At 36.1% G+C, this 17,113-nt stretch overlaps 1 protein-coding gene across 2 annotated transcripts in view; it reads right to left on the bottom strand.

Annotated features, from left to right (window-relative positions):
* Positions 1-1,868: 1,868 nt before the first annotated feature.
* F5 (coagulation factor V) overlaps positions 1,869-17,113 on the bottom strand; it is a 95,440-nt gene continuing 80,195 nt past the window's right edge. For both annotated transcript variants that reach the window (XM_007480742.3, XM_007480744.3), the window contains 4 exons: positions 15,973-16,117; positions 11,448-11,599; positions 4,040-4,222; positions 1,869-2,574 (listed from right to left, as the gene is read on the bottom strand). In XM_007480742.3, the coding sequence (XP_007480804.2) occupies positions 2,428-2,574; positions 4,040-4,222; positions 11,448-11,599; positions 15,973-16,117 (627 nt within the window). In that variant the 3' untranslated portion in view covers positions 1,869-2,427. The remainder of the gene's footprint in view (positions 2,575-4,039; positions 4,223-11,447; positions 11,600-15,972; positions 16,118-17,113) is intronic.

A 17,113-nucleotide genomic window follows, 5' to 3' on the forward strand; every position in this document is an offset into this window, starting at 1 on the left:
TTCTTCCATTCCAAAGAACTATAGCTTTATGACTGAGGTAGGGACTTGACCCTTTCTGAAGTAGAAGCACCACAGGAAATGCTATTATTAACCATAACTTGTATTGCAGCATATTTTTCCACATGACTTTTCTCCTTTGCTAAGTTCTAAGGTAGGAATTGTTTCATTTTTTTCTTCAAACCCCCAGCCCCTAGCCCAGTGCTTGACACATAGTGGGTCCTTCATTAGTCCTTGCTGATTGATACCATGGGGCTGGCTGTCCTGATGAGAGTTGTCTACAGCCACCCACTCCATCAAGTGAAGCCATACTTCATTTTAGCCCTAGGTCATCTTCTTACCAACTGCCTTGCCATCTCATTCTCCATTCCATACTCCATCTCCTTCTAGTTCTTTATCAATAATTAAAACAATTTTGTCATTGATCCTGGAAAGGATGGGTCACCCTATTGCCTCGGGGCTCCATTCACCATCCCTTTTACTTATCAAACCAAAATACCTCCATTGGCTAACCCTTCCCTATATATGTTCTAGGGGTATTCCAGTTTAGCTAGCTTGAACTGATTACTAAATTTTCCATGTGACCATTTATCTTGTAAATCTTGTAAATTGGCAAACATTACAAATCAGAGCTTGAGTTCTTGTTTTGTTGATTGTCTAGGCTTAAGAAAGTAATGGAAGAAATGTTACTGATGCAAATTAAACTTAGAAGTGTGTTGTGTGTACTTTTTTTGGAGAGAGCAAGTTAAACATTTACCAGCATACCACTGGGTGTCTCTCATTATTAGAATATTAAACTTTTCAGAGGCATAGATTGTCTTTGCTTTTGTATCATCAGCATTTATCACAGTACTTGACAGTGATTAATAAGTACCTTTTCTTCCTTTCCTTCCTTTCTTCTCTCCTTCCCTCCTCCCTGTCCTCTTTCCCTCCTTCCTTTCTTCCTTTTCTTTCCTTCCTTCCTTCCTTCCTTCCTTCCTTCCTTCCTTCCTTCCTTCCTTCCTTCCTTCCTTCCTTCCGCACATGCATCACACATTTTTTTTTGATAAATTTATCAAGCACTAACTACAGGCATGAGATTATCCATCTATTTCATTCTGTTTGTTGTCTAGAGACTATACTCCCTGACCCTGGCCAATCATTTCAAAAACAGTATGCTACTAATCAAAAGGGGAGATACATTATTAGATCATGAATATATCAGCACAAAGTCATCATGACTATTAGAAAAATAAACCCCAAAATCATTTAAAGTGCTCACCCTTCACTTAAGGTGAACTATAGACATCTTTTTATAAATGAAGGATAGACTATTTTTGCCCTATAAACAGATATGATTTTGTAGTGTCTAATTGTTATCCCAGGTGGCTAGGTGATATAGAGGATTAAGTGCCAGGAGTAGAATCAGACTCATCTTCCTGAGTTCAAATATGGTCTCAGACACTTGCTAGCTGTCTGATTCTGGCCAAGTCACGTAATCCCGTTTGCTTCAATTTCTTCATCTGTAAAATGAGCTAAAGAAGGAAATGGCAAACCCCTCTTTACCAAGAAATACTTGAATGGGGTAAAGAAGAGTTGGATACAACTGAAACAGCTGAATAATAATAAATTATTATCTCCACGGTAAGGAAAATGATTCATAATTCCACAACTGTGTACCTTTCCTCTATAGAAGGGTTGTTTGTACTTTCCTTTAATTTTGACAAAAAGAGCATTGTCAGGCATACAACTGATAAACAAGTATTCCCACCAACATCCTTTCTCCCTCTATTACTCACCTCACCAGCTAGTGATGTGAAACATCAGGTTAATACATAAAATTATGTTGTCACATTATGAAACATGATAACAAAAGGACCATTACATCATAATTCATTATTGCAAAATAGCAAAGATTTTTTTATTAGTGACTTCACAGGGTTTTAAAAGTTTCCATCCTTGAAATTAGCCAACTTATCTCTGACCAACTTTCCAAATGCTTCAGGTTTATGACTGCAAATCACTTTCCTGGAAATATGAGTACAACACTAACTCTATTAAGAGCCTATTCCACTGAGGACATCTGGGCTAAAAATCACCCAGATTGAAGTTTTCTGGAGTCCCAGTTGAGATTCCATTTGTGATCAACAATGTTTTACTTCTCAGCTAGTGATCTGGGTACTAACAACCTGCACTATTTTTTCCATGTTAATGTAATGACTGCTGCCAAATTAGAACTATCTTTTTATTTCATGGTGTGAGAAAAAATAAACTAGAAACATCTCATGTACAGATCCTCAGTTTTTGCCAGATAAGAGAAAAAAGTAACAGTGGAAAAACTGTTTTAAAAATCTGACTGTTAGAAACTATAAAATATATGTCTTGTTCTAAAGCTTTTGGGTACTTAAAGGTAGTCCTTCTGTTTTTGAATGCATAATATTTATCCTAGCTCTAGTAAATATCACAGCCAAAGAGTTCTAATCGAAGAGTAATGCTTTGATTCCATGACTTGGGAATGATACGGATGAACCTGGAAAAGATGGGCGGGTTGAAAAAATTCTTGACCTGTCCTTTGGTATTAACGTTTCCCACAAAAATCTGAAAATAAAGGATAAGAAAAGAATTAGTACAAGAAAGGCTTGCAGAAAGATACCCAGAGAAATTCTTTATGCCCTTTAATTGAGACGGGATGTTTTCTGTACTTCTGTCCAATTCCCCCTCCTCCATGTAGGATAGGATGCTTTTGTGAGCTCATCATAGGCTTTGCCTGGGCATGTGAGTTTCTAGGTTGATAAAGAAGAAAATGAAAAAAACCAATAAGGAGGAAGAAGGTAGTTAGAGATCAGTAGAGGCACTTCTACAGGTAGTAAATGCTAATGTATATTGTTCATTTAAAAAAATGCAACTATAAAGGATTCAGCATTATGTTGGACTGGTAGTTGGAAGACCTTATTAGCTATGTAACCTTCACCAAGTGATTTAACCTTCCTGAGCCTCAGTTTCCCCATCAAAAATGGAGGATAAAATAATAGCTTCATTAACTCCTAGTTTGTGAGGAAAACCAAATGAGTTAATGAAGTAATTATTAATGACTAGCAGTATGCCTGGGAATTTGTAAACACTTTATAAATGATAAATGAAGAGATGTCCTATTTCTGCACCAGAGTTCCTTGATGGCAAAGATTTCTTTGTATTTTGCTGTTTTGCTGTTGCCTAGCTCATAGCAATGCCTTGCTCTGTAAATGTTTTTTGGTGATAACCAGAATGTTTCCCCTTCTGACAATGGCTACCTTCACTGCTGGGTAAGAGGAAGTAGTTGAGCAAGCTATTCATGACATAAAAAGAAGTTTTGAGGAACTCTGGTTTCCCACACTCTTCATTAGAAGTCCCTACTTGTTGCTTCAGAATCAATATAGCACAAGTTTATTATCAGTGCATATAAAATTTAATTAAATAATTAAAAATGCTTGGATAATTAATGATGATAATAATAAGCTGAAATATTAATGCTTTTATTCAGCTACCAAAAGCAGTTATTTTTTTCACTTGTGCACTAGTCCATAGGACAATAAATCTACATAAAAGAAAACAGCACAGTGACATCATAGGGCCATTTAAATTTAATTTGCGCCAAATGATATGAAAAAGAATGATTTTTGCACAAAAAAACTACTACTACTAATATGTTAATAATAGTACTGAGTCTTCAAACACTATCTCTCCTCCAAATAAAAATGGCTTTCACATATTGGTGCTGGATAATTAAAAGGCACTACTCCCAATTCCTGGTTGCATCAACCAATGCATAGAAAATGCAGCTAATTTTGGGCAAATCAACGACTTTCTCCTGTTGGCTTTTTAATTGGTTTAGGTTTAAAATGCCAGGGTTGGATTACATGACTTCTAAGTTTCCTCCCAGCTCTAAAAATTCTGTTTCTAAACAAAACCTAGATATAAGCTTCTAAGGCCAGGGAGTAGTGTTGGTGGAACTTAGATGTCCCTTTCCCAAGTACCAACATTGGGGGTTGCATTGCCATCTCTTTGCTAAGACTTCCCATCATACCTTTTCTGTCATAGACAATTTGTCCTTATAAGGTTTCCATGATGTGCCGTGATCACTGTAGAAGATGGCATAAGTCATCACATACATTTCACTCGTCAAAGACTTGGCACCTTGAGTTGCAATTGCTGTTATTTTCTTGGGTTTCAGCAGGTCTATCTGAAGCCATTGCTTATTGTTGTTTGACTGAGAAAGTTACAGACATTTTGGTGAGGCATTTTGACAAGTCAAGTGCTTTAGGTATACAGTATTTAGACATGAATCATAAAGGGAGAGATAAAAGGATGGGAGATTCTTTGTGTGCTATTTCAGATGGACCATGGTTTTACAAAAGACCTCAGGGTATATGATTTATCTTGAAATAGTTGAAAGGCTGGTATGAAGACTAGGGATTAGATTTGTTCTACTTGTTTTCAGGGGAGAGAATGAAGAACAATGGATAGATGCCATAAAGAAAAACTTCCTTAAACTACCCCATTTGGGGTTATTCAAAAGTGGGATGCACTGCCTTAAGAGGTTGGCTCCTCACCAAACATCTTAGAACCAAGGTTGGAAGGCTACCCACTTGTGGGGTATATTATAGAGGGGTATCTTTTGCAGTTAGTGATTGAACTGAATGGCCATTGAGACCCCATTTTGTGATGATGCAAGAAATAATATTGGGTAGGTAGGTCATACAGTGGATAGAATGTCATCAGGAAGTCATCTTTGTGAGTTCAAAATTGGCCTCAGACACTTACTAACTATGTGACCCTATGCAAAGTTACTTAACTCTGCCTCAGTTTCTTCATCTGTAAAATGAGCTTGGAGAAGGAAATGGCAACCCACACCAGTATCTTTGCCAAGGAAAACCCAAATGGTTCATGAAGAGTCAGACACAACTGAAACAACTGAAGAAAGAGAGCTAAAAATCCCTCCTTTTATGCAACTTTGCCAGAAAAGCCTAGAAATAATTTTAAACATCTCTGTAGAGAGAAATAGGATTGTGCCTTGCATCGGTCAAATTCTAGCCACCACCCTGGAATTTCTTATTGTTCTGAAATTTGAACTTTTAAAGTTCCTTAACCTTGAGTGATCCCCACCAACCAGTTACTCTTTCCATTTCTGCTCCAAGTCTGAGTGTTAGTGAAGAAGCCAAGAAATAATGCTAATTTCATCCAGTGTGAATTTATTGCATAACCTTGGCTGAGTATTTGTTGCTGCTCAGAAATACTTTAATTAGTTCTAACTGACACCATATCATATCCTCTGTGGAAACTTTGGCAGCCCTTCCCTCTTTCCATCCTTCACACACTCAAAGAAAATTGATTTCTCCTCTGTTATTGAGATCAAAGCTGTGTAACCTGAGTTCTCTTGAATTTGTAGTATCATAGGACTTTAGAACTGGAAGATAACTTAGATATAATTTAATCTTACTCCTTCATTTTACAAATGAGAGGAAAATGAGACCCATAAAGTTCAGGTTGATTGCTTGCAGTAAAACACTCAATAACAGCCAAAATTCTACCCCAGGTACTTTATTTTGAAATCCAGTGCTTTTTTCACCTCACAATAGTTACTTCTACTTCCTTAAACATATTAAAACTTCCCTTGGCCTTCACCTATCTTCTTTTCCTTTTCAAAACCCTATTCGATTCCAAAGCTATTTATTGACATCTATTTCCATCTGCCCTATTGGTTGTTGTTGTTCAATCATTTCAGTCATGTTCAACTCTTCTTTACCCCATTTGGGGTTTTCTTGGAAGAGATACTGGAGTAGTTTGTCATTTCTTTTTCCAGCTCATTTTACAGGTGAGGAAACCAAGGCAAAGAAGGTTAAGTGATTTGCCCAGGCTTACAAAGCTAGTAAGTGTCAGAGGCCAAATTTAAATTTAGGGAGATGAGTGTGATTTAGGCCACTTAGCTGCCCCATGTACCCTTAATTCCATCCTTTATCAACCATTCACACTTATTTAAAAATTTTTTAATCTTTTTCCTTTGCTCTTTCTATAAACATACTCTGACCTGGACGAAGAAGCAAACAAAAGAGCCTTCCAACAAACCCTTGTACCCATTGATATTCTGGTAATTGTTTAATAATTGACTCTGAAAAAAACATACCTATGACACACTTTTATGTTTAATCTGCATTAACATTTTCTCTATTACTTAAGCCCATGAAAGTAACAAAACTATAAATCAAGTCCTTAATTTGTTAATCTTTGAAGTATGAATGCTCACATGGAAAATTTAAGAATTGGCTTTCTAGAGTCAGCACCAGTCAGTACACATCTGCTCGTATTCCACATTCTCTCTCCTCTTGTCTGCTGGATTTTTCCAAAGTAGTCCAAGTAATAACTTATAGCAATTATTCTACTTTCTCACTATAAGCCACTTTCAAGGGCACTTATCGATGCCTTTGCAGTGTGGTTTTCATTTCCATTATTCTACTAAAATTACTCTATTGAGGTTCACTAGTAACACAACTGCCAAACACAATAGCCTGGTTTCAGTCTTCAGCCTCCAGGTGCTGGCCTTGGAGTCAGAACCAGGGTTTGAATCCCACCTCTGAGAACATCTAAGTTCTGTGACCTTGGGCAAGTTTTCTAAAGTCTATAAAACTCAGTTTCCTCATCTTTGAAATGGACATAAAAATAGAACTTTCCTCAGAGGAGAATTAAATGAAACAATGTGTATAAAGTGCTTTGTAAAACTACTTATAATTAATACAACTACAAAGATACTGTTTTTTAAAGATACTATTCTTTTCAAAAACTTTAGTTCAGTCTTAAATCATTAAACATTTATTAAGGACTATGCGAAATAAAAAATGGAAAAATACAGCCCCTGTCCGAAAAGTGCTTACAATCTAATGGAGGCATTTTCTGTTTACAAAAACTGCCTCTCTAAAAGGTGTCTTCCATGCCTGAAATGTGCTCCCTCATTACTTCCCTTGGATTTTCAAAGCTAATTTCAAACCCCACTCCTACATGTAGATTTTCCCTTGCTGCTAATTCTTCCCTCTCTGAAATTACCTCATCTTCCTTTTGTGTATTTTTGTATTCCTTTTGTATGTGTATGTTTATGTGTTTATATGTAGCCAACTCATTTTCTCCTCTCTGAGAGAATATAAGCTCCTTGAAGGCAGGAACTGTTTTATTTTTATCTTTTTATCCTCAGTGTCTGGCACATAGTATCTACTTAATAAATGCTGGTTGGTGGGTGAATATTACATTGATTAAAGAGTCATCTGCATAAAGATAATAATTAAATTTATGAAAGATGATGCGATTACCATGAGAGGAAAATGAAAGAAGAAAAGGGCTCAGGACCAGTCCCGGAGACACCTGTGGATACATGTAGTGGATAATGCAGAAGGCCTGAGAAGGTTCAGCCCAACAGGTAAGAAGGGAATCAGAAATGACAAAATCTCATGGAGGAAAGAGTCCCTGGGAGGAAGGAAATGGTCACTAGTGTCAAATGCTGTAGAAAGATAAAGCAAAGAGTCTTAGAAAAAAGAAAAATTAGAAAAATTTGGCAATGGAGAGATGATTAGGGATAAAGCCAGGCTGCCAGGGGTTGAGAGATGAATGGAAGGAGCTGAATCTTTTTTTGCCTCACTTTTAAAAGAGAACATTTGACTAATTGATTTCTACTAATCCTACTCGTGCTAAAATCTTATGCCTTTATGTCCCATGCCTTCCCATTTCTGTGCCTTGATGTGTGTCATTCCATGGCTCAGAGATGCCTTTTTCCTCCTTTATTTCTATCATGGATTTCCCTTGATTCCTTTCCATCAGAAACTAGAGAGAATTCAAGCAGAATCCCAAGTAGAAATGAGAAGGAAAGATGAAACTATCTGACCTTGAAGAACCCTTGGTTTATACTTCCCCTGAGTAAGTCATTTAACTTATGTCTGCCTCAATTTCCTCATTTATAAAATGGGAATAATAATAGCATTTATACCATAAAGTTGGGTGAGGATCAACTGAGATATTTGTAAAATACTTAACATAGTGTAGGGCACTGTAAGCACATAGTAAGTACTTCATTTTAAATGTTAATTTCCTTCTTCCTCACTTGTGATGACATATAGGTGTGGGAAACTTGCTATGAAATCTCCTTCCACTAAGGTAGCTTGGTGACTAATCTGGAATACTGTTCACTAGGTACATGTTTATTTAATTGAACCTCTAAAATGGAACCATAAGAATTGGATAGTCAATCAGCAAGCATTTACTAAATACCTACTGTGTACAATAGATAAACAGATAGCTAGAGAGAACATTTATTAATCACTTGCTTTATGACAAGTACTTTGCTAAACCCTGGGAATATGGATACAAAAAAATGCTGTCTTTAGCCATTGAATAGTGATGAATGAGTTTGCATCCTGTGAGGCAGAACTTGACCAAAATAAATAAATAAACCCCCTTCCTTACTGTTTTGTCCTTATGCTAATAAAATGGGACTTTTCTCAAAATGACAGTAACTCTACAAAGGAGTGTGTGTGTGTGTGTGTGTGTGTGTGTGTGTGTGTGTGTGTGTGTGTGATTTTAGTTTCCCTTGAAAGTTCTGGAAGAGCAAAAAGGCAGGTTGAAGCTGACTGGTTATGTGAATGGTCCCTGGGGAGATAGACAGAGATTCTTCTGTAATGCTGCCACTAAAAAGGAAAAGCTCATTGTTTCCCCAATCATGTATAACACATAATTTAGATGTTCTACTTTGATAAGGATTCTGGGACCTGGGAGACAGTTTAGTCTTGCAGTATCTGTGGCTCAATCAGAGATGCTTCAGGTAAAGGTGACCTCACCCCAGAGTCATCCTTATTTGGATAGTGAGGGGGCAGATGATGCTGGGTGACTGACAAGGTTATCAGAACAGAATCTTTGGGGAATTTTGCCTGTCCTGTGAACTCATCTAAATCTATTCAGAACAATGATTCGCAGCCTTTTAGAGTTGCAACACCATAGTGATGATTCTTTGATATAATCATTCCATCCTTTTCTCTTGGTCAGCCCTTGCTAGTAAAAGAATATACTCTATGAAATGAAAATTTAAAGAGAATGAAAAATTTTGTTTGGGGTATGTTAAAAATTCAAAATAATCTTTCAAATGATCAGAGGCAATTTGCATTTCCCTAAAATAATGTGTTGGTGTCACTGATTTAGGAAACAAGTAGCTATAGGATTTTGGTTGGGAATAAAGGAAAATGGGAAAAATAGATTAAGAGGAGATGGCTAATATACCAATGTGCCTTTATTTCTCTATGACTTTCTTTGATTTGTAACCCATGTGAATAAAGGAATACAGGTATGAAAAGACAAGGAAGGGTAATTTCAACATCTGGATATATAACTTTGATCATCTCAAGTGACTTTAGAAATTACAAATCAAAATGACATATTTTACTACTATTGATTTTATCTCCTAATTCTAGACATTAAGTGTAAATTTGGGGTATATTTGATAATTATAATTTGGATGTGATTGATAAACAGAAGTGAAAAATCCAGGAGAGAGAATTTTGTGTGATTCTAGGTAAGTGACTTTACTTCTTTGGGCCTTGGTTTCCCCATCTGTCAAATGAGGAGGATAGATAAGATGATCTTTTAGGGTCCTTTCTGCTCTGACATTCTATGATTCTATGATCCTATATATATTTTGGTCTGCAAGTGAAGTTCCTAGACATATCTGGTTCTTTTTAGAACATCAGAACTCAGGGGGCAGCTTGGTGACTTAGTGGATTGAGAGCCAGGCCTAATGATGGTAGGTCTTGCATTCAAATCTACCCTCAGACACTTCCTAGGTGTGTGCCTTTGGGCAAATCATTTAACCCCTATTGCCTAGCCTTTACTACTCTACTGCTTTAGAACTAATACATAGCATTGCTCCTAGATGGAAGCTGAGGGTTTCAAAAAACAAACATCATAACTCAGGGCAGGAAACCCTTCTGACCTTGGTATTATGCACTTTCTTACTGCATGAACAAGGAAACTCCCTATGCTTTCCTGGTACTTTCCCTTGGGGAAAACTACTAGAATACTATATAGAATTCAAAGACTAATGCTTCAGGCATATGAAGAAAAGGAAGTTCTCCACCAATGAAAAGCAACTGCTTGACTACAGGGGCCAAGGGGAAATGACTGAGGAGAGACTCTAAATGAACACTCTAGTGCAAATACCAACAACATGGAAATGGGTTCGAATCAAGAATACATGTGAAACCCAGTGGAATCATGTGTCGGCTATGGGGGGGGGGGAAGAAAATGATCTTTGTCTCTAATGAATAATGCTTGGAAATGATCAAATAAAAAATTAATTAAAAAAAGAAAAAAGAAAAGGAAGTTCTCATCGTTAGGTTTGCTGATTTTCTATAAGGTTACCTACATAATTTTTGACTTATCCACCTTTGTAGAAGAGGAAAAAAAACAAAAAAAGTCAAAGATATATTCAAATCAATTGACTCAAATATATCTGATTGATCTCTTCTTTCATCAAATATACATGATTCCATTGGTGGGGCACTTTCTCTACTGATGGAGATTATAATTCCTTTAAGCCTTAATAGATAGTTTCATGAATTGTACCAAAAAAGAAATCATTGCCTGGTGAGCAACCCTCTGAGGATGAATGTTTTCCAATTAAGCTAGACTGTTGTTGACTGGTGTTGAGCATACTTGAAGACTCTTCAGTATGGAGGGATCTGCCCAAGTTCTAGCCTTGTTGTCACAGACTTTAAGAACCCAGGGTCACTTTATGCTTTGATGAAGTATCAACCTAGGACTTTGATGGTGGAATGGATTATCACTGTTGGATATATTAGTTTTTTGAATTGTGTTCAATCAACTGAAGGAAACATTTATACTGCTGATTTGAGAAACATCATTTGTCACACAGAGTATCGTGAAATTGAAACAATAGAAAATCAATACAGACTTATAGAGAACTGAGAATTCATCTAGTCTAACCCTTTTCATTTCACAAATGAGGAAACTGAATCTCAGAGAATTTTGGTAATTTGTCCAGTCACATAAAAAGTAGTAAAGTCAGGAGTCAAAATCAGGTCCTATGACTCCAGTGTCCTATGACACTCTGCTATTCTACCTACCTCTGAATTTAAACAAACAGTATAGGGCCCTATTAAGAAGACTAAAATGATCAGGTTCACTAATTCTAATAGAATATTGAATCTCTAAAAAATGTGGGAATCACCAATGATACGTAAAAGATAAACTCCTTAGACTTGTGCAGGTAGAAATGATTTCTCTCTAGTCTAAGTACTATGGCTACCTTCATTAAAGTGATCTAGAATTTTAATAAGTATCAACAGGAGACATGATTCCTGTCAACAATCATTCTGTCATGTTTACCAAAGTTTCTTGGGTTTTGTGCATGAGAACTTGGAGTTAATTCACTGTGAAGGTTTTACCTTGGCTTGCCAGGCATTCACACGGCCTTGAGCATTGAGACGGGCATAGAAGGGTTCCCAGGAATCTCCCAACCAAGATTTTTTCATTGATGAGGCTGTAATCTGATTATTTTCTATTTTTTGGTTTTCCATACCCAAAGGTGTAGAGCAACCTGTCAAAGGAAAAGTCAAGATTATTTCATTAACAAACATTTTTTTAAGCTGAGTGCTGTGTTGAAGTGGAGTGGAACATATAAGACATACATGACATGATCCATATACTCAGAGTATGTATGATTAAGGGAATCATGAGAAACCTAAAAGGTCATAGACTAGAAAAGATCCTAGCTGTTAGGGAAAGAGCACTATGGAAATTTATCATATTTTTAACCAAAATTATAGGGAAAGATAAGTCATAGTTTCCCTTTCAGGAAAGTTTAGCTATGTTCAGCTTTACCTTTTCTGATAGGAAATGTGATCTCACTGCCTCTATGGTACCAAGGTACAACGAGAACAAAAATGGAAGAATTAGGAGATAAGAAACTCAATCACCCTTGTGATATAAATATAAAGTTTTTCTCTTTAACATTTCATGTGGATTTGGACATACCTAGGCTTGCAACCTCAGAGTTATCCTGAGCTCCTCATTGCATCTCACCCCAACTCCTCACTAGCCAATCAGTTCCCAAGTTCTGTCATTTCTTCCTTTATAACATCTCCTTCCTCTCTGCTATGACACTGTCTATCCTGGGGTAGCTCCTTGTCACCTCATACTTAGACTATTGCAAGAACCTGCTGGTTGCTCTCTCTATCCCAGGTATCTAGTCAATTATCCACTTAGCTATCAAACTGATTTTCCTAACATCGAGGTCTGACCATGTCCCTCTCTCTCTTCATCTCCTATTCAATCAACTCTAGTGGCTCCCTATTGCCTCCAGAATCAAAAAATTTAAAAAAAAATCTCTTTTACTCCCCCCCTTAAAATCATTACCTTCCATCTTGGAATCAATACTGTGTATTGGTTCCAAGGCAGAAGAGTGGTAAAGACTAGGCAATGGGGGTCAAGTGACTTGCCCAGGGTCACACAGCTGGGAAATGTCTGAAGCCAGATTTGAACCTAGGACTTCCTATCTCTAAGACTGGTTCTCAATCCACAGTTGCCCCCTCTTTTACTTTTAAAGCCTTCCATAATCTAACCTCTTCCTATCTTTCCAATCATTTTATTCCTGCCATTGCTTCCTTCTCCTCCATCCCCACCCTACCTAGTCTGTAATCTAGGGACTCTGGGCTTCTATGTTGTTCCTTGAACTACCCTCTCCATCTCCCAGCTCTGGGCATTTTGATTTGCTCTCTCCATGCCTGGAACTCTTATCCTCCTCATCTCCTCCACCTACCGTCCGTCTAAATTTCATCTATAAATCCATCTTTTATAAGAAGCCTTTCCTGGAATGCTTAATACTAATATATATAGTACTAAGTTTTCATCTGTCTTTTGCATTTCTGGTTTGTACATAATTGTTTTCATGGTCTCTCCCCTACTAGAATGTGAGCTCATTGAGAGCAAGGACTGTCATTTTACCTTTATTTGTATACCCAGTATACAAAGTATACCCAGCCTGTAGCTGGCTCATAGTAGGTGCCCAATGAGTGAAAACCTCAGCTATATGAATATAAGCCTATCTATATAGGTAACAGGTTGAGTTCAGGTTATGTGCCAATGTCATCATCATCATTCAGCCATTTTTCAGTCATGTCCGACTCTTCATGACCCCATTTGGGGTTTTCTTGGCAAAGATACTGGAGTGGTTTGCCATTTCCTTCTTCAGTTCATTTTACAGATAAGGAAACTGAGGCAAACAGGATTAAGTGACTTGCCCAGGGATCACAAAGCTAGTCAGTGTCCTTGACTGGATTTGAACTCATGAAAATGAATTTTCCTGGTTCTAAGCCTCGTGCGCTATTTACTCTGTCACCCAGCTGCCTCCATTGTTATAATAGTAACAGTAATAATAGACATTCTCTTATCACTTTCAAGTTTGCTAAATGTTTTGCATATAATATTGCATTAGAGATTCACAATAATTCTGGGAGGAAAATGTTACTATTCTTTCTTTACAGGAAAAAGTCTTGAGAGTTTAAATGACTTGCCTATGGTAACATGGTTAATAAATGTCATACATTTTATCCACTGTACAATGATACTGTTGGGGTTACAAGGTGAGCTTGAATATTTTGAATTTGTAATTGGTTTCAGAGCATAGATAAAAAAAACTTTAGAAATGATCATCAAAACAGAAAACTTTCCCCAAGACTATCAAAACTGATCAATCTATAGTCTAATCTGATAAAAAAAAAAGGAGAGATCAGAAATTAAAATAGATAAAAGGTGAAATCAGGACAAAAGAAGAAAAAATAAAAATTATGGGAACCTACTATGTAATATTACATGCTAACAAAATTGAGAACACAAAAGAAACATAGGAATGCCTTCAAAAATACAAAATGTGCAAATTAACAGAAGATTAAATAGAGATCTTAAGTAATCCAATTTAAAAAAGGAAACAGGACTAGCTATAAAGGAATTACCAAATTAAAAACTCCTGCTTCTGATGGATTTATAGGAGAATTCTACCAAATTTTTAAGAAAAATTAATACTAATTGAATTATTCTTAAAAACTGAGAACTACTCTCCCTAACCCCTTTGTGAGCCAAAGATATTTCTAGAACTTATATTGGGAAAAGAACAATTGGTTAGTATCTAACAAATATCAATTCAAAAATTTAAATAAAATCATTTTAAATAAAATATAGCAATCTATCAAAGGAATCACTCATCATGACTAATTTGGAGTTTTACAAGTGATAGAAGGATGGTTAAACACTTAGTAAAACAATCATCATGAATAGTAAAAAATGAAGTCAATTGTAGAGAAGTCAGCATAACCAAATATTTTCCTATCACAATTGGAAAGTTTCAGGAATCCTCCCTTTGGGACGAAGATGTGTTGACAGAGTGATGGCAGATGATGCTGTGGCTGGCAGACCAAGAGGAGAATCCAATATCCTAGTGCAGATGGCATTCTTCCAAACTTCATCTGAGTCTACCATTTCAGGGCATGATGATAACTTAGGGGAAAACCAATACTCCCCAAACTGAAGCTAAATTACTTCAAGATTTTTATTTGGGATAGTGGATAGAATCTGGGCCTCTAGAGTCAAGAAGACATCTTTGTGAATTTAAATCTGGCCTCAGATATATTAGCTGTGTGACCCTGGGTAAGTCACTTGACCTTTTTTACCTCAGTTTTCTCATCTATAAAATGAACTGGAGAGGGTGATGACAGTGTCTTTGTCAGAAAAGTCCCAGGGGGCAGCTGGGTAGCTCAGTGGATTGAGAGCCAGGCCTAGAGATGGGAGGTCCTAGGTTCAAATCTGGCCTCAGACACTTCCCAGCTGTGTGACCCTGGACAAGTCACTTGACCCCCATTGCCTAGCCCTTACCACTCTTCTGCCTTGGAACCAATTCACAGTATTGATTCCAAGATGGAAGGTAAGGGTTTAAAAAAAAAAGCCCCAAAGAGGGTCATGAAGAGTCAAATAAAACTAATGAATGACTGAACAACAACAACACAAGAGATTGCTTGATGCAGATTTAAAGAAAAGTGTTAATGTACCATCCCTGAAGTTTACTAAGTGTGTGGCCATAGAAAAATCACCTATTTTATCTAAGTCTTAATTTCCCAATATGTAAATTGGGATTAACAATACCTAAGAGATCTACCTCCTTCTTAGAGTTGTTGCAGGTCTCAAATGAGCCCAATGTTTCTCAAAATAAAATGATCATTTTATTTATTACATATTTATTATACTACATATATTTATATATTATAATATATTATATTATTTTATACAAATATATCATATAATATAATTCTATAATTATAATAATAAATTACTGTACATTAATATATTATATATTAAATAAATATATAACATAAATATACATTTATATATTATAGATATAATTGATCTGTTCTTTAATATCAATAAATAGAAATTTAATATTATGATATTTTATTGTATAGTATAACTATATAATAGCATATTTTAGTATAGATTTACTATAACTACATTTTATTACATATTTAATGCAATATATTTTATAATAAATTTAATATATTTAATATAATATATAATACAATACACATACATATAATACAATGCATATATACAATACATAATACATGTATACTTAACGTGCTAGCATATTTTATCATATATTTAACATATTTATTATAATATATATCGCAAATAAAATGTGAGATAAGTACTTTGTAATCCTTAAAGGATCTTAAAGTTTGTTCTTACTCCTCCTTCTTGCCTCCCATTCTCTCGTCCTCTTCCTTTTTGTCACACAAACTATCAGACATAGCAAAAACGGACCCAATCATTTCAAGTCACTGCAAACAATCCATCAGTAATCTGCTCTGCCAAACCTGGTTCTATGACTAGTGGAGGAAGAACCAGTAAGTCTTCATTCCTTACCTTGGACCTCGCAGCCCTGCAATTCCATTCGCAGAGTAGGTCTGTTGTAGGAATGAATTGGGGTGATCCTAATATATTTAGCTACAATGGGTGGCTCAAAGAGATTTTCTTTGATGGAAGAAGCATCTGAATTACCCCTAAAGTACTAGAAAGAAAAATCAGAGACATATCATCAAAAATTATTTCCTTATAATTTCTGTATATTTTATTTTATGTATTTAAAATGTACGTATTTTAAAACATTATTCTGAAGAAGGACAGGCTTCACCAGACTATGTAACAGGTCAATGAAAGGAGAAGCATTAAGGCATGGCTCAGGTATGATTTCTTCTAAGAGGCTTTTCACGAGCCCCCAGTGATAGCTGCCTCTTCCTCTTGACACTACTTCATATCATTTTGTACACTCTTTGCTTATCTTGATCTATGTCTAGGTTGTATGCCCACTAGTAGAATGCCTTGCTGAGGGCAAGAAGAGCTTCATTTCTGCCTTTGTTGCCTACTAAGCAGCATGGATTAGGCATGTAGCAGTGTTGAATTGCAATCAGTTTCTGACATGCACTGTGATATTTCCCTAAAGCTGGAATATTAGCTCAGTTCTTCCAGAATTTTGTCATCTTGAAGACCTGACTTAGTTATGCCAGCATCAAAACTGCCAATTCTTTTGAATAGTCTATTTTTGACTGCAGAATGACTGTGAAGGAGTTGGAGAGAAGGCAAGGAAGAATTCTTAGAGGTACCTAGTTTTATGGAAACCATGAAACTGACTTGGGCTATTTCAAAATTCTGAAAAATACCTTAACCATAGTTATAGGTTAACTTTACCTGCTTCGTCCAATTGCTTAGTGCCTTCTCTCCCTAACTACTTTGTATTTAACTAGCTTGTATTTATTCTATATGTTCACAATGTCTCACAATAGAATTTAAGCTTCTCAAGAACAGGGATTATTTTATTTTCTGGCTTTGTATTGTGGCATTTGGTACACAGTAGAAACTCAGTAAATACTTGCCAAATGATTGGCTCTGGAATCCAAAGGTCTGGATGGTAGAAACTTCTATATTTGTTGTTTAATTTTTATTTAACCTTAAAACTGAAGCAAAAAAAAAGAGGTCTTCCAGATTGGTTGGTATTAGAATGAATATA

Source organism: Monodelphis domestica, chromosome 2 (genome assembly GCF_027887165.1).
Source record: "Monodelphis domestica isolate mMonDom1 chromosome 2, mMonDom1.pri, whole genome shotgun sequence".
NCBI lineage: Eukaryota > Metazoa > Chordata > Mammalia > Didelphimorphia > Didelphidae > Monodelphis > Monodelphis domestica.